Source organism: Epinephelus lanceolatus, chromosome 4 (assembly GCF_041903045.1).
Source record: "Epinephelus lanceolatus isolate andai-2023 chromosome 4, ASM4190304v1, whole genome shotgun sequence".
In the NCBI taxonomy this organism is placed as follows: domain Eukaryota; kingdom Metazoa; phylum Chordata; class Actinopteri; order Perciformes; family Serranidae; genus Epinephelus; species Epinephelus lanceolatus.
In genome coordinates, this window is record NC_135737.1 from 35,785,559 (window position 1) to 35,803,598 (window position 18,040).

Here is an 18,040-nt window from a genome sequence, read left to right on the forward strand (position 1 = left end):
CTGCCCCAGATAGATACAGATCTTCTTACACACTTAGGGAAATGTGCACGTGGGCGTGTGCCTTTTGTCGAGACTATAAAGAGAGAGAGTTGCAGAATGAGCTTTGCAGAAAAGCTCTGCACAAGAATGAACATTAGGAGGATTTTCCAACAAGGCCGTCAGTAACGTTGTATTTATGTAGTTGTTGCAGTTGACATGTGGGTTTGCCCGGTGGAAGAAGTCCTTGTGTGCTCTTACTGTGAGGGCTGTTAGCAGACCTGCAACAATGGGATCAGCTGCTTTACTGGAGTGGAAAAATGAATTGCTGTTGTAAGCTGCAGTCGTAGTAGCAAACCGCAGTCTTATCCTAAGCTGTGGTGAATGCTTTTATAATGATTGCCAGCTCATTGAGGATAAGAATGATGGTAAATAACAGCTGTTACAAATCATCTTTTCCCTGATGGCCCTTTGATGCAGCATGGAAATTTAGACGTAAGAAGTAGTTATTGTGGGGAGGAAAAAAGGCAACTTGTCCAATTCATGTTGTTTTTGTCTTTGTGTTGCATAAACATCTTTTAAACTAGGTTCTATTTCTCTGTTTTTTCTATCAAAATATTAAACATTCAGGTTAAATTTGAATTACATTAATTGATTTACCACACTGCTGTATACATTTTCCCTCCATATTGTTCACAAATATTATTCTATTTGTGAGTTGACTCAACGTTTCCACTTATCTCACCTAAGTTTTGCATTTCACACAGCTCACACATCATCTGTGTATTCAGCCCCACGAGGAATTTAATTCCAAACAGCTGAAGAAAAGTTAATGTGTTTACCCAATGACCAACTAATATGAATGCAGCCCCAGTGTGTGAGGAAGTTCCCCCTTTAAAAGCTGAACTAATGTGATCTGAAATTCCTCCAGGAGTGTACGGTGGAATTGTCTCCAGGCATTGATCTGATCAGTATCTTCTTCAACTTCCCTTCTTAACAGTTAACGGGATACTTTGCTGATTTTCAACCAGCTTTGTATCACAACGATGTGGGCAGTATGTGTGAATGAACTGTGGTAAACTGCCCTCCATCTTACCAGCGACCACATATATCTGCTTATATCTCAGCTCAAATGTCAAATTTTTCGCTGTTGCTCAAACTACAGATTGTAATTCCACATTTCCATATGCCCGCCTCCACGGACACAGAGTATAGAAGCGGATCAAGAGAGAGATGCTCCCCTCTCTCCTTCTTTCTTTCTCTCTTAAACTCAGGTCAAACTGTAAAACTATGCAGTGCTGCTCAAATATAAACCAGGTTTCTGTTATTGTATTGCCTTTTTACCTCCTGAAATCTCTTCATAGACATATCTTAGTGCACTGTTTGGCTGAAATATGAGAATTTGTGAACAGGAAGTGGGCGCTATACTGTTTACTATATTGTAAGAACGGAGGCTTAAAAAACTGAGATCAAACAGTAAGAATAAGCACTGCTGATAACCTCTTATGCTGTTGGGGGTCCGTGGGGGCTGGAGCCCATCCCAGCTGTCACTGGGTACATCCTACACCTACAGCCAGTTTAGAGTCACCAATTAACCTGCATGTCTTTGGACTGTTGGGGAAACCGGAGCACCCGGAGAAAACCCACACTGACACAGAGAGAACAAGCAGACTCCACACAGAAGGGCTCAACCACCCTGGATTTGAGCCAGGAACCCTCTTGCTGTGCATCACCGTGCCACCCAGAGATTCTGTTACTGGCTATTTCTCGCCTCATATGATTTTAGAAAACATATTTGGGATCACCATTTGACTGTAATTTGAGATTTGTATGCTACCAGATGGACGTCATGTTGTTTCCTGTGGAAAAACAGCCAAGTTAGTATTACGTCACCCAGCAGAGGGAGGTGAGGTGCAGTGTATTCTGGTAGTTGTAGGTTTTTTACCTCTTGAGAAAAGGTGACTGCCATAGCCGTTTTTCTCTGTTTCCCTGGTCATAAGTATTTGAGTCCTTCTGCTGCACAGACAGCCCAGTTTATGAAAAGACCACCTTTTCAGTAGTGAAATACAACTTGAAGGTCTGAGAGGGCAGCCGAGCTGACCTCTGGTCAGTGGTTAAAGAAAGCTATGACTCCCTGAAAGCTTTTTCTCTGCCCTTTTAACCCCTTTTTTCAAAACAACAGATGCTTTTCAGACTCATTAGTGTGTTGTAGGTGTCTAAAGACCTGCAGTTAGCACTGCCTGATGGAGATCTGTTAACCCCTCAGGCCTGTACACACACACATACACACACACGCTCCATTTATACGAGGGCTTGCCATGCAGGGGCTCAGTTAATAGAGAACAGTTTACTTTCTCTATAAATAATTTAGTTCACATTATGTGAACATGATTTGTGTGGTTCTTTGTGCGTGTGCATGTGTAGATGTGTTTTTCTCTGCAAATCATTCCAGGCACACACACACACATACACACACACACTATCACGTGGTGCTAATCAGCTCACCCAGCACCACAGTGATGCTCCCACCGAGCACATTTTCTGCCAGCAGCTCAGCACATGAAACAGCTTAGCACTCCGCTGTCTGGCTTATTTTACAAGTGAAGTTTAGCCAGGGTTTGGGCTCAGAGCGGCAGATAGTTGGAGGACACTTTACACCTTTGGTTTATAAAACTGTGGCTGAAGATAGAGATACCAAGTGGTCCATGCTTATGGGAAAACAGAGTGCAGGTGTTTTTATGATTGCAGTAGTTATATGAGACTGAAAAAACTACTTTTTCTTTTGGTGATGGTGTTGAAAACAATTTCCAGTCAGCATGACCTAATGTTGAAGTAACACCATGGAGCAATGTTTTTACAGGTTGGTTGGCGTTTTGCTTGTATTAAGCATGCACATGAGGGTGTACATGCAAGTGAGCATGCAGGTGACTCATCATCACACCCGGCATTACACTGATTGACTGTTGTTAGTGGTGATGACACAGAAGCGTAGCATTTCGGCCTACAAAGGCAAGGAAGAAAACTGCAAGTGAGTAAACATGGATGTAAATAATGCACAATTTAAAATCTTGATAAAATCTGCTCTGCAAAAGTTTCATGTGGGAAGAAATAGAAATACACTCGCAAGTTAATCAGACCACAAAATATAATGCGTCTCAGTGAGAAGATCGATGGAGCACGCTTACCTAATTGACAAGTTCCTAAAGGTCTTGGTCCGGTTGTTTTGTTGCGCACCCACGAGTGCGATTGCTGTGTTCACACCTGTCCAAATGAACCACACTTAGGATGCAAACAAACTTGAGTTCGATTGAATCGAACCAACAGGGCAGGTGTGAAAGCACCCTAATACACATATCGAATTCCTGATCGTCAGCAGCTCAGGGGAGATACAGTTATAATGTTTATTTCAACACTCTGACCCTGAGATTGCTTCCCAGTAGTCATCACATAATATCACATTTCAGGACACTGGTGTTCGCCAACACACAGAGACCTGGCCTTATTCGTGAACTTAGAGAGAAACAAAAATTTTAAAAAAGAGAGGAGAAATAAAGGGTGAAAGAGGAGGAGAAGATGGGAGAGATAGAAAGTTATATGCAAATACACACTTAAGCTTCCAGTGGCTGTGATCCAGCTGGACAGGGGGTCATGAACTGATGTTGGGCCTTATTACAGCTGGAATATAAGACCCACACACACACACACACGCACACACACACCCATACTGAGAGTGGAGAGAGGATGAAAGTGAACGAGGCTCGCTCGAGGGCTTTATTAAAGTGAGTTCAGATTTATGTTTCCTTGGGCAGTTTTTAATGCAGTCTAGGCAGTTTCAAATTTTTACCCCCTACTGCAACCCACTGCTGAGACTCATCTACTGCGCTCTGAACATTTCAACCTCATGTTACCTCTTTAACAAGCCTCTACTTCTCTTCTCCCCTCTGAAACCTCAACATAAACACAACACAACATAAACACAGGGCTACAAACACATGCCAAACTGCACACACACACACACACACACACACAGAGCTCATAGAAGCAATAACAGATGACCTCCATTTTCCCAGCAGCCCCTCTGTTCAGGAAGCGAGCTGATGTAACAGGGTTCGGGTGATGTTGATGATGGGGGTGTGATGAGTTGGTTACACAAGCTAGCAGGATGGATGGACCGTTCATGTGTGTGTGTTTATATTGTAAGTTTGTTACCGAAGCCTGAGGTCACCACATTCGAGTGTTTTCACTAATTTTATCCGTTTCTCTGAGCTGTTTGCGAGATAATGTGTCGGCTGCCTTTTTACTTTGTTGTCATACCTGACAGTTTAATGTATAGCGAAGTTTACGAGGATGTGCGTGCATGTTTACAAGTTACAGGAAGCCAGGGGCAGGATACAGCGTGAAGGTTTTATAGCCTGCTACAGTAAGCTACAACAGGACTTGGCCGTTATCAGATGTCACACATACTCACACACACATACACACAATGGTACCTGCACACAGAAACATATGGCATCGCTTTGGCCCCATAAGGATTTTAGAACCTAGAGTTCCTTCCTTCTCAAAGTAAAATCCGATCTTAAGGTAACACTGAAGTTTGGAATGTGTCAACTGTCAAAGTTTTACATCTTTTCTCGCTCCCCTGCTGCGAAACATGTGTACTTACTGTACCCCGGCTTGTAAGGTTAAGAGAAGGCAGAGTGAGGAAAGTTCGGGGCGGGCGGGTTGATTGAAAGTCGGTGCGCAACCTGACGTTTCCATTTCGTAACAGGTCACAGTTACAGGATCAGTTGGAGACTACGCAGAGTAGCTGTGGGAGAAACCTGGTCTATCTCACTAATGGGCACGTAGCAGGATGTGCTTCACTAAACTGTAAGCATATGTGAGCAGCGCAGCAACATGTATGTGTCTGCAGTTGCTGATGTATTTTCAGTGTCATTGTCAGATTATTTTAATCAAAAAGAGATCATGTATTTAATGATAGGGTCTTTACGCCATATGTCTTGAATTTATATCATCCGTACCATATATCATAATCTGCGGGATTCAAGCTTTGCACAACTGCTCTTTTGAGAGTTTGGACTTTTCCCTGTTGCATTTTCTTTGGAGATGAATGTATTGTTCTCATGATATGACCCCCCCATAACTTTTTTCTTTACTATAAATTTAAATCCAAGGTTTATGTAGTGAAGCAATTTTTTCTCAATACTAGATGGTAACATGACAAGGGGAAGCTCATGGGGATCAGCACTTTCCGTTGAATCAGGAATGCTCAACTTGCTTTGCTTGAGGTCCACTTTGCAAAATGACAGGAGGTCGTGGGCCAGTCGGAGCAGTCCTGCACAGGTCAGGTGTATTCAGGGACATTTGTCTGTTTTGATGCTTGCATGCACTCTGGCACCTTACTTACATTCCAAAGTCTTAGGGCTGTTGTGAAACGGCGCCTACTTAGGGCAACAAAAAGTTTATCTTGGGTGCATCTGTACAATGGACAACCAAGACAGGACGGCAGAGGAGATAGCCACACACCAATGCAACTGGGCTGGACAGCCACAAAAACTGTGGTTAGGTATGGGAAAAGAAACATGGTGAGGATGTACCTTAAAATGACACAAAGCTCACATGGATCAGAACGCTGGGAATAGTCCTGTTCACCGCCCCAACCGGTCTCCTTACTAGACCATTCATGATTGCTTCCTTTTGTACTCCTTTGAATGCATTGATCATGTGATCACAACCTTCCAAAATACATGAGATATGCATGAATTACTGGCTCAGCATTAAGTAGGATATGTATGAATTTTGGTGCATTACGTTTTTGTAGGAAAATGCACCAAGAGTACATGAGAAAAGCCTTGCAGGCAACCCAGCAACCTTGGCCTGCAGTCCATAAATTGAGTATCACTTCTCTACATTGTGTTTTCAAATGTTGATCTAATGCTTTTTTGCCTTATGTAGTGCACTTTGAATTATATGTTTGGAAGATGCTTTAAAAAGAGACATCCAATACTTTACAAGCTTTGGATCAACAGACAATACTACTGTATGTCATCAATTAAACTCAGTGTGTCCTTGCCGTGAGCCTTATGACTAGAAGCCATCCATCCATCCATCCATTTTTATCCACTTATCCCGGGCCGGGTCGTGGTGGCAGCAGGCCAAGCAAAGCACCCCAGACGTCCCTCTCCCCAGCAACGCTTTCCAGCTCTTCCTGGGGGACCCCAAAGTGTTCTCAGTCCAGATGAGATATGTAATCCCTCCAGCGTGTTCTAGGTCTGCCCCGGGGCCCCCTACCAGTGGGACTTGCCCGGAACACCTCTAACGAGAGGCGTCCAGGGGGCATCCTGATCAGATGCCCGAACCACCTCAACTGACACCTTTCGACGCGTAGGAGCAGCGGCTCTACTCTGAGCTCCCTCCTTTCATCCAAGCTCCTTACCCTATCTCTAAGGCTGAGCCCAGCCACCCCAGCAAGGAAACTCATTTTGACCCCTTGTATCTGTGATCTCATTCTTTCGGCCACTACCAAGAGCTCATGACCAAAGGTGAAGTTTGGGACGTATGGACCAATAAATTGAAAACTTCCCCTTCTGGCTCAGCTCCCTCTTCGCCACAACAGTCCGATGAAGCACCCGCATCACTGCAGAGGCTGCACCAAACTGCCGATCCATCTCACGCTCCATTCTACCATCACTCGTGAGCAAGACCCCGAGATACTTGAACTCCCTTGCTATGACTGGAAGGAATAATTTAAATGTTAGCCTCCATGTATTTAAGATACAGTTGCAGATGTATTATCTAACATTGTAGCAGCATAGGTGCCATCATATTTTTACTGTATGACTCTTTCTACAACTGACACTGGAGTGCCTCTGAACAAGCAAATATAGCTCCTCCGCCATCAGTGAACGTTAGTGAGTGCATGGATGAATGCAAGGCGACAACTGTGGTCTGTGGTCTGAGTGTAACTAAAAACCCTAAGCAGACTTAACTGTCAAATATGGTCTTAGTAAGCTTTTGAAATGACAGAAAAAAACACTGACATGCAGGGAATGTACTATAACTTGAAATGTTTATTTATACCTCACACTCCAACTTTTATGTAAAATAGATTTATGTACAATATACATTCAGTTTCACCTTTTCACAAGAAGAACAAAAGCAATTTACAGTATAATACAAGACAGTTTAGTTCAGAAAAGATTAGATTGTGTAAACATGGTCCTCAGTTTCTTTTATCAAATAAAGACAAACAAACAATGTCAAACTTACATTGCAAATAAAACAGTCGTACTATTACATTATGCAGCATCAAAAAAGAAGACACGCATATATTATCCTAAAATTAAATGAGAACAAACAAACTTAACTTACAAAGCACTGGAATTATGAAACTCTTATAAATGTAAACACTTTGATGAGTACAAGTTTGGAAATGTAAGGTCTTAAAAATGCTTTAAAAGCTTTCACAAATTCAGGAAAAACACGCAAATGAAATAAGTCACTGAAATTATTGAGTTTTGAAGCTCTAGAGATGCTGGTTTTTCTATACTTGAGATGAAAGCAAGTACAGCAGTTTTCAGTCACACACAGGTATTTTGTACATCATACGTTGTGCTGTAGATGACAGTGCATTACAAAAACATTAGTACGGTACCTCTGCTTTCAGTTGTAATGGGGATAGATGAATCTCCAACTTCTAATACCTGCAAGACTGCAAAGGTAGAAAACAAAATATTAATGTTTAGCATGTTTTGCATTGGTGCTTGGTTAACTGCAGTTGCCATTTCTGTAGAAATCTAGATAGGAAGAGAGAAAATACATTATTCCTCTAAAAACTACATCGCTCTACAGTTACAAGATCATCTCTTGTAATTCTCTGTGACCTCTTGTCTTCCTCTGCTCCGTGGCTGTCCGCTGATTACTCTGTTTACTGGCTCAGAACCCGTTCACGTTAACAATAGACTCTTTGTCTTTCTTGCAGTCTAATTGAGTCTTTGGTGAAAAGCAGCATGTTTCCTGCTGCAATACAAGTTTTCTAAACTGAATGTACATCTGTCTGTGGGTGTTTGTGTGTGTACGTGTTTGTGTGTGTGTGTGTTATGGCCTCAGTTCAAAAGGTTATGTTACAAAAATACACTTCAGTCTCTCACAGTATTGGCTTTCTCTCATATGAAGTTCGTTGCAGCATTAGGGTTCATGATAGTAACGATGGAGATGATGAAGGAAATAACAGTCATGGTAATAACGTAATAATTAAAACATTTAACTATACGGACAAAGATGATTAAAAGCAGTTGTAAGTTGCTCTCTTCATTTTCGGCATGAAAAAGCTTATTACGATGCTGCTGATATTCACAATGATGATGACAATTATGATGATGCTGACGCAAATTTCCATGACGAGGAGTACGGATCTGTTAGTTGATGAACTGAGCACCTCCATGTGGCACCATCTCCGTCACACCCCACGCCACCACGTTCCCCCTCTGCTCGCAGCCCTGCCCCTCCTGCAAAGCCAGTTGGGAAATCTCCTCCTCTGACAGCACCCTGTCCCACATGTTCACTCCTGTCATCTTCCCCGCGAACGCCATCTTGGGATCGAAGCCTGCCTCAAACCCTGCCACCCCGCTGCTGCTGCTGCTTATAGATGGAGGGCAGCAGCCGTTCCTCTCCTGCCCCAGCTGGAGTGAGCCTCCGTCGGGTAAGATGTGTCCTTCGGCCACTCCGGGTGTGGAGGCCACCTTTTTCCCACCTGCCCACAGAGTCGCCATGCCCTGCTCAGATGACCAAGCACCGCACAAGTGGATCCACTCTGATGTGCCTCCTGGGGTCACCACACCTCGTGCTTCCACCAGATGAGCCTCTCCTCCAATGGTGAAGAACGCAGAGGTCTGACCGAGCAGCAGCTGGATCTCATATGGGTTGCGACGGTTGCCGTAGGAGAACAGCACGGTTTTGTTGGAGACAGTGGTTGGCTTCACCCACATGCAGACGGTAAAGGAGGAGATGGAGAGAGGGACGTCTGGTATGACGGAGGTGTAGATTCGATGGGAACGCATGGGGAAGAGGAGTGCCATCTCACAACCTAAACAGCAAGAAGAGGTGATAATGTTCAGTGTCAATGGATAAGAATCGTCATTTCTAGATGCAGCTTTAGGTTGCCTTTTTCATTGCTGGGGGCAACGAGATATAGACTGATGACATTCTCCTTTGGTGTGCTGTTTTTATTGATCTTATTATTTTTAGTATTGGTGATAGATATTGCTTGAAAATCATTTCAGGAATATGCAGGTCATGTACAGCCCAGAATAATTTCTTTCAGGTCTACTTGACGGCCTTTTTTTCAACATTAACCAGTTGCATAATGTCCCAATGAAAACCAACCACCCCTACTTTTTACTATTTGATCATTTAAACTCAAAGCAAGCCATGTCTTCTGGTTGTCGAAGAAGGCATTTAAGGCATTTCATTTGAGCAAACAGAAAATAACTGGGCCCACAATTGAACCCTGTGGGACTCCACATGAAAATGTATTTTAAGAATGAGACTGAATATTTAATGCAGATTGCTTGAGACTTGCACTGAAATGACAACCAAAGTTACAGCTAGATTTTCCTGCATGTGCACAGTGCACTCTCCTCAGTGAGACCACACTGAGTGCTGTTTTGAAACAGTACTTTTAGATGGCAGTATCAGATATGGAAGTCGGGTTGATTAAATGACAGTCAAAGTTCAGTTCATGCTTTGAGATCATGAATCATGGGAGGTTTTTTTTCCTGCCCCACCAATGAATACACACACCTCCGTCTCTGGGTCAACTGGTTCAATGGTTTCTCAGCTTCATTTCACTTTTTTTTCCTATTCTCTTTTTAATCGTTCAAACAGTCACTCCGAAACACTTCCAAACTCATTGTCAAACCTACTTTTTTAAGTAAGGTAAGGTTAATCATTTGGTACGTAAAAACACGGAGAGAAACTGCACATTATTCTCCATTAAATAAAGCAGTGTTAATGCATGTTGTGCTGATGAGCTCTGTTGGAAGTATAGTAGTATCGAGTGTGTGTGTGTGTGTGTGTGTGTGTGTGTGTGTGTGTGTGTGTGTGTGTGTGCACGTATGTGTGTTAACATTACACACATTGAATTCATGATGTAGAAAGCTCTTGCTTTTCATCCCAGTTGACATCCTTTCTTTTGCCTTTTTCATCACTCTCTTTTGAGTTTTCTCTTCATCATGTTTCACGCCCATTTTTCTCTCTAGATCCCAATTATTGATGTTACGTTTGTCTCAGGTTTCTGCCACTCAAAAAATAATGGGGAAAAAAACATATTGAACATGCTTTGTGTGTATCTGTGTGTGTGTGTGTGTGTGTGTGTGTGTGTGTGTGTGTGTGTGTATTCATGATGGTTTCCATCTGGTTCTGCTTTCCCAGGGTGCTTTGGTGTGGTTTTTGTGGCGACTGCCTAACGATTACACCTCCCTCGACCCTGTATGTAGGCCAGATTTACATTACTGGACTATAAACGTGTGTGTGCATGAGTGTGTGTGTGCATTAGATGAGTAATCTAGCATATCCTGTTTTTACATCTTTTATTTGATTAATTTTAGGAAATATATGTTTTCTTACTGACATGAGTGTTGACTATGTGGGACTAAACTTGGTCTAAGTTTACTTACTCACACTTAGTCACTTAATCTGTAGCGTTACATTGTTATTGGTCAGTGTTTAATTCAAGGATGGACAGTAAACCAGAGTAGTAGCTCTACTAATGGAAACCATATGCTGTGGTGTCTTGAATCTGGGAATAATTTGTGTTCATAGTCAGTCCAGCAAGAGTTCTGTATTATCCTTATCTTTTCATGCATGTATTGGCTTCTACAGTATTGTTATCTTTAAACATCTAAAAGTCTCTAAATATCTGTCAGTGAAAATAGCTTCTGGCAAGGTTTAGATTGATGGATGAAGTCCCACACTGCCTGAGCTGAGAGTTTGACCCTGAGTTGTTTTTTTTCTTGTGTGATGACTATCAAAAATATGTTTATAATAAGTATTAAACAAACAAAAACAAGAGGTAGTAAGTCAGTATTATACGGCTGACCCCCTGCCTGCCCACTAGCCCCTTTTCTCCATGTTTGATTCGACTGTATCGACTCTAACTAATGTTAGTAAGTGAAGGGGAAAGGATAGGTTGCTACTTGAGGAGGACAACATGCCTGGAGACATACAGAATAAGTGGAAAAGGTATTTAGGACAAACATAAGCTGCATGTTATTGGACGTTCAGAAGCAAAGCCCAGTACAGAGGGGGGTCTCATTCTTCTACTTGAAGCATGACCTGAATATGTCAATGCAGCAAAAAAAATGAGGATGGAAGGTTGTTTGGGTGGAGAAACTTGAAGACAAATACAAAGAAACAGGAAGCAACAGGTAAAGACAGACAGAGATATTGGTGATGGTAAGATGGATATCTCACCTGCGGGTAGGTATCTTTGCCTTGATGACCTCAGCACCTCCCCCAGTTCCACCCTCGTCTGTTGCAGCGCAACCAGCACTCCGTCTAAAGCCACCTCTTGTGATGTGACCTCTTGCACCCGGAGCCCTGCCCCTCCACTCCCTGGAAGCTGGGATCCTGTCTTTGTATTCATCCCCATCCCAGCTCCCGGGCTGCTGAAGCAGCTGGTCTCTAGCTTGGTGAGTCGGGAAGCTTGTGTTCGCGCTGCGGTGAGGAGCTGCTGCACCATCGCCTCTAGGTGGTTAGAATTCCCGACAGAATTCCCAGCAGCGGCAGCCGAAGTCTGATCTCTGGATTTGAGGCGCTCCAGAGTTTCTCTGAGGCGGCCCTCCAGCTGCAAGGCCATCCTTCTTCCTGCTGTCTCCACTGCAACCCCACAGGAGCCTCCGTACTGGGCTACAAACCTGACCAAAAAGACCAATGTAAAAGATTTAAACCTTTTCAAATGAAGCGCTTCAGTCCTCACCAGCCAAGGTTCATTTAGCACCAGAATTTGGCCTGAAACCAATCCTGGTTCCCAGTTCACTTGTAAAACCATTGAAATTTAAAGGAACTGGTCTCAAGTTGTAATTTTAGAAAATAATTGTCAACAATTTTGATTAAGCATTCAGTAATTTTAAAGAAAAAGAGACAAAGAAAAACACTGGTTTAAGCCTCTCAAATATAAACACTTGTCTATTTTTCTTGGCTGTCTATAATGGTAAATGTACAGACCAAATGATCGAGAAAATAATTAGTAAGTTATTTAATAATGAAAATAAGAAGTAGCCTCAACCCCTAATCTGAAGGACCTCCATGGGTCAGGGATAGCAATACTAGTAGGCCCTGTTTACACTTGATTTTAAAATGCCTCTTGGGCGAACAGATCACAAGTGGACAGCTGATACACATCGCAGTTCACCCCTGTGTCTATCATTCATCTCCAAAGTGTCCAGCTGACCACTTATGTTTACTTTTTGTTACCGCCAATGTCACCTTCGCTGGAAGGTCAAAGGGTCCTGCACACAGTTATTACATCAATCCATCATCAAGCACCAGATTTGTTTTGCACAGCTAAGAAAACTCCTTAGTCATGAGTTAAGGGTTCACACAGTTTAATATATTCAGCGTCATACTTGCGTTTGGCCATGTCATCAAGCTAGTTTGCTGTCTGTGTCAGGTAGTGTCTCACTTTACATCAGGAAACGGCACTTCAAAATAAAAGCTCTGTGCCAGAAATTCACTGTACTTAAAAATAAAGTGCGTTTTTTACAAATTTGACATGTTTGTGAGTCACTTGCGGTCCATTCAGAATTTACCCAAGACCCACTTCTGGACTGCGACCCACCAGTTGGGAACCACTGTCCTAGACCACCTTGGAAAGTGGTTTGAATGATGGGATCATAATACATCTTTGTGGTTTTTCACACTTGTATTCAGTGTTGTCCACTTGTGATCCAATCACCCAAGCCCCATTTTAAAAACCAGGTGTGAACAGGGTTGCACCTAAAGGTTGTAGACTTTCATCACCAGTGTAGTAAACCTTTGAATTACAGGTAAAGGTAACTGGTTTTTATGTTTCATTTGGGTTTCATTCCTAACCTCTTAATATCATGACTGAGTTCAATTCACATTTTTAGTGCAACTTGTGCAATTGTCACGAAAGCTCCTTTCATCTCATTTGAGAGTGTAATTACTCGGACCGCTGATCCCTTTGTCCAACCAACCTTAGCATTTCTCCACGCAGTGACCCCATCTCCACCTTGATGATGTCATCTGCATACTGAAGTAGCATGTTCTCCCTCATCTGACTGTTCTCCAGCATCGAGAAGATTTTGTCCCATTTGTTCTGTCCCATTAGCTCTGGAGAATTGCAAGGGGCTGGAGTCAGTGTGGCTGGAGAGAGGGATGGTAAAAGAGGGAAGAGAAGAGAAGAGAAAAGGAGTAAATACTTGGGGTTTCTGCAGAATGGAGAGGAGGATTTCCTGTTTGACTGGACAGGGGTTTTTATAGTCTAACACCGGGCCTCCCACGGACACAATGGAGACAAGTGCACTCCCCCAACACCCCCTGTCTACTCGAATGTAAAAGAGTATTAATAGTGCAACATAAAAAAATGTAAATGTAGTTACTCATGCCATCATTTGTTTTGGAGCCACAATTTTCATAAACATAACATACACACAACTGTCATTGGAATAGTTTGATACTGAAGAAAACTTAAAAACATAGTGATTCTCAGGCAATGCTTGGGCAGTGTCATTAAGCTAATTTATGCCCCACCCACTCCCACGCCCCCCTGTGGATATGGAAAGAAGGACATTTCTTCCACCAGTGTCCAAGATTTTAACTCCTCAAGCACTCCTCTGTCATTGTGTTTACACTCTGCTCGAGAGCGATGGAGAAGTGAACTTGTCCCGCAGTTACTGTTTGTAGTTCTTTACCAGATGCCATTGCAGGTGTGGCTTCAGAGAGTTGCACACAGGAAATATCTTTAACTTTTCTCAGCTGTGCTGAGTTGAACATACTATGATCTTTCCAGTTTTGACAGCAACTTTGGGGGCCGTAAAGAGAAAGACAAAAAAAACATAATATGTTCATGTCTGCTGGTAGAGCAGAAATCTGTTAATGCTGCAAGACGAGAATGTCTTTGAGATTGTGGGAACAGATAGTGGAACAGCAGGTAAAAGGAAGAGTACCGATGATAAAGGACGAAGTGAGGTTGTCGGGAGAGATAAGAACGTGAGAAAGAAACACAGACGCACAATTGACCCTTTGCTTTGCTTTTCCGGCAAGATAATCTGACTTCCTGTGTGAGTGAGGAGGAAAAGAAAAGGAAGGAAAAGGAAACTTTCTGTTCACGCTGAAAAGGAAATGAAAAGGCTGAGAGTAGGGGAGACACAAAGCGAAGCCAGGTGACTGAGAATATGTGTCACACACCGTTCTGATTAACGTTTGAGCCACTCAAACTCTGTTTATGACCTGCAGACATTTGTTTTGGGATTTGTTTTGGCTGCCTGTCCCCAAGGTTCAAAGTAAATTAGACAGAAGGTTCATGCACTCTGCGCAGGTCTGTCAGAGGTTTTAGAGGATTTTGATGGATCAGGGGTAAATAGAGTGTAAAATGACCTTTTATAGGCCTTATGGTACTTTTGACCTTCGGGGTTTGAAGGCTTATGTAATCAATTCCGCCTCTGTGTTTACCACTTTGTTTAAGAAAAATTACATTTCTATTTCTGCTGTTCTTTAATGAATGAATTACATTTATTTCTGTGAGCGACCTCTTTAAGAACTCATCTCAGGACTGTATCTACCGTATATTTACATACAGATTCAATACACAGAAGAACACAGTCAAATGGAGTAGAATTACAGCCTGTACCCTCCCTCTGCCACCAGTCTGGGTTTACTTATCTGCTACATGTTTTAGCCTGTCATTCATTTTAAAATGGACTGTGTCGTGACCTCTTTCACATTGCCCTCATTAATTTAAATTCCACCCAGAGATTCAGAGATATGAGCAGGTCAAAGCAGTGATCTGTGTCTTCCTACAGGCCCCTCTCCTTCCTCACACACCTGCATACAAACTATATTTAACACACGTGACTTGACTTTTCCCCCCAGTCCAGCAAGCGCAGTATGAATTGTGTTTTTTGCCTTCACCTTTTCTCACTTTGGCTGGCAGATGCTATTTTGCTTCTTTATAGCTGGTATTTCACTGTTCTCAGTCATTTGTTCAGGCCACTCTCATTTTCCCCTTCAATCAGGTTTAATCACATCATGGGCCGTGCCCAGAGCAAAGTTTCCTGCCTGTTAGCTGTTGGTGCTGCAATTATACCTCCTGCCAGCTTTAAAACAACAAACAAACGAAAAATGCAAGCTGTGCGATGCACGCACGCAAACACACGCGCTTGCATTTTCCCTTTCATGTACACACTTGAACACATTCTTTTCTCTCGCAAACAGGGATGCTTTCCAAAACAGCTGAGAGAAGAGTTTTGTAATTATATGCTGTGGTGTTGCTGCAATTTGGTGGCCAGTCATTCATGCTGTAATATGTGTCGGTCCCGGTCAGCTGCTGAAAAAGCCCTCTGCTTTTTTGGCTCAGCATATTCTTTGATGCTGCTCCTCTCATACGCAAACCCTGTCTCTGCCAACAGTCTGTGTGCTCTACGTGCTGTGGTACTTGTTTTGTCTTTTTTTCTAAGCTGTATTTGAAGCCACTAACCCTTTCTGAAAAACCTCCAAATTATTTTCTGTCTTTTTCTGCAGCCTGTAAAGTGGCTACAGTATAACTGGACCCCAACTGTTCCTTTATTTCTCCTCCATCCCTCAGTTTGTCTGCTCTCTGTCATCTTATACTAATATTATAGTTGCGGTACTTCTTAAATCATAGTGATAACTACTTTTCGGCACTTTCTGTCAGTTCTAAGGGTCTGCTCATATCATTTTCACCCTCAGGAGCATGTCAAATGTTGATCCCCACTTTAGTAAGTTATGACAGAGACTGATCTCCTCTCACACAACCCCATGCATGAATCCTACAGGAAATCGATTTCACGCCCCAGAATTGAATTAAAGTGCGACCATGTCCATCTGAGAGCCTTAATCCGACAAATCACACATGCACACACAGTTTAACACTTACGTTCTGGTGTCTCTCCATCTGTGATTTCATTGTAGTAACTTGTGTCAGCGTAGTTGACCTCAATATCATCCTCATATGCAAGAACCAGACACACGCACGCCGACAGCACACACACTGCCTGGGGGAGCCTCCACCGGAACATGCTGCTGCTGCTGCTGTTGCTGACTGTGTGTAGAGGAGTGTATGAGGCCTGCGAGTGAGAGTGTGTGAGGCTGAGTGAGTGTCTGTTAAGTTTCAGGTCTGACTGCTTGTCTTTGTGTGTCTGTATGTATGTGTGTGTTCAGGTTGGCTGTGTGGCTCTAGGTCTGTCTCACTTTCTACAGTGCTGCAGGTCCACCACTCTCTTTTTCAACCCCTCACTCTCTCAAACAGTGTTTGTCCCTCCTCCCCATAATGACTCCCCACCTCTCTCCTCTCCCTCTCTCCCTCTCTCTCATTCTTTCTCGTTAAATGCTGAGCAATCCTTTGGCAGGAAGCCCGGCAGTGTAGAGTGCTTCAACCAGAGAGAGGGGCTGCTTGCGCTACACATACACACACACACACACACACACACACACACACACACACGTATATTACTATCATTCTTATGAGTACTTTCCATTGATTTACTTTATTCATCTATAAACTTAACCCTCAGCGCTGCGTGCTTACTCTTAAAGGATACCTTTGGTTTATTACAGCTTGGGTCAACTTACCGCAATAAATTAAATGCTGAGATCTGGGAACACAGTGACATGAAAGAAATACAAGCAGTTAGATGATCAAACAGATTTTAGTCAGGCCACATTCTAGCCAGACTATCAAAGCCACTTCTCTTTTCAGGTTGACCCGAAGGTGAGTGTCCGAAATGTCACTTATCCCTCACTAGCCACTGAAGCCTATCCCAGCTGACATTGGGCAAGAGGTGGGGTACAGCCTGGACAGGTCACCAGACTATCGCAGGGCTAAAACAAAGAGTCACCAGTTAACCTTCTTTGGACTGTGGGAGGAAGCCGAAGTACCCAGGGAAAAGCCATGCAACATGCAAATTGCAATAGTGATCAAAATACATATCTGTGATGCATGCAAGATGATGTTAGAGGGCAAACTTTTTTGATATGTGATGCTACCAACATCTGTATGCAAAAAAAAACAATGACAAAGAACAAATCTGAGCCTCCAAGCCTTTAACAATGGACGGACGTAACCAAGGAGATGTTTATACTGGGAAAGATGACATTTTCCCTGAGGTCTACAGGAGCAATATTCCCCCAGAAAATAAGCAAAGTGGACTGTCTTTCAGAAGACATAGACGCAGCTTCACTGTGAATGCCTGGACAATAAAAGGACTGTTAACACGTGGACTCACGATTACCTAACTGGAGCGGCCCTACACAATGTTCTCTATGGTGTTTTGCTTTGTCTAAACTAATCCTTATACAAACCCAAACTATAAATCTGAGATCTTACTCCAAATTGTCTTTGAGCCACACTCTTAATCCTTATTATAGGATTAACTTTAAAGGGGAACACCACCTAAATTAAGAATCCCAATATATTATTTCCCATTGGCCTAGGAAAGTTCAAGGAATTTTTGTGAAGATGAGCCACTCTCTGTCAAAGCTAGAAACCATATAGGTAAGTGTCAAACATGTGATGCCATCAAGTGTAAAGTCTAGAGCTGCTCCATAGACAATTAATGGGAGTTCGGACACAGAAAAAGTATCCATATACTCAAAACATTCCCCTGGGTGCTCTCAGTGTCAATTATACATCTTTCAGCATTTGTTGTTTATGAAACAGCTCAAGACTTTATACCTGATGACATCACAAATTTGAGTTTTAGCACTTGGGAATTGGGAGAGAATTGTTCATTTTTACTAATATTTTTGGACTGTACCAGTTTTGGAAATGTGCATAGTCCCCCTTTAAACCCTGTTATTACAC

General features: G+C 42.7%; 2 protein-coding genes across 3 annotated transcripts in view; one reads left to right on the forward strand and one right to left on the reverse strand.

Annotated features, from left to right (window-relative positions):
* veph1 (ventricular zone expressed PH domain-containing 1) overlaps positions 1-18,040 on the forward strand; it is a 108,051-nt gene that overhangs the window by 9,172 nt on the left and 80,839 nt on the right. The window lies entirely within an intron of this gene.
* ptx3a (pentraxin 3, long a) lies at positions 7,029-16,464 on the reverse strand. The gene is made up of 4 exons (XM_033631874.2): positions 16,115-16,464; positions 13,194-13,362; positions 11,449-11,891; positions 7,029-9,061 (listed from the first exon to the last, which is right to left on the reverse strand). Exons 1-4 carry the CDS (start codon positions 16,254-16,256, stop codon positions 8,394-8,396), a joined length of 1,422 nt encoding a protein of 473 aa, XP_033487765.1. The 5' UTR covers positions 16,257-16,464; the 3' UTR covers positions 7,029-8,393.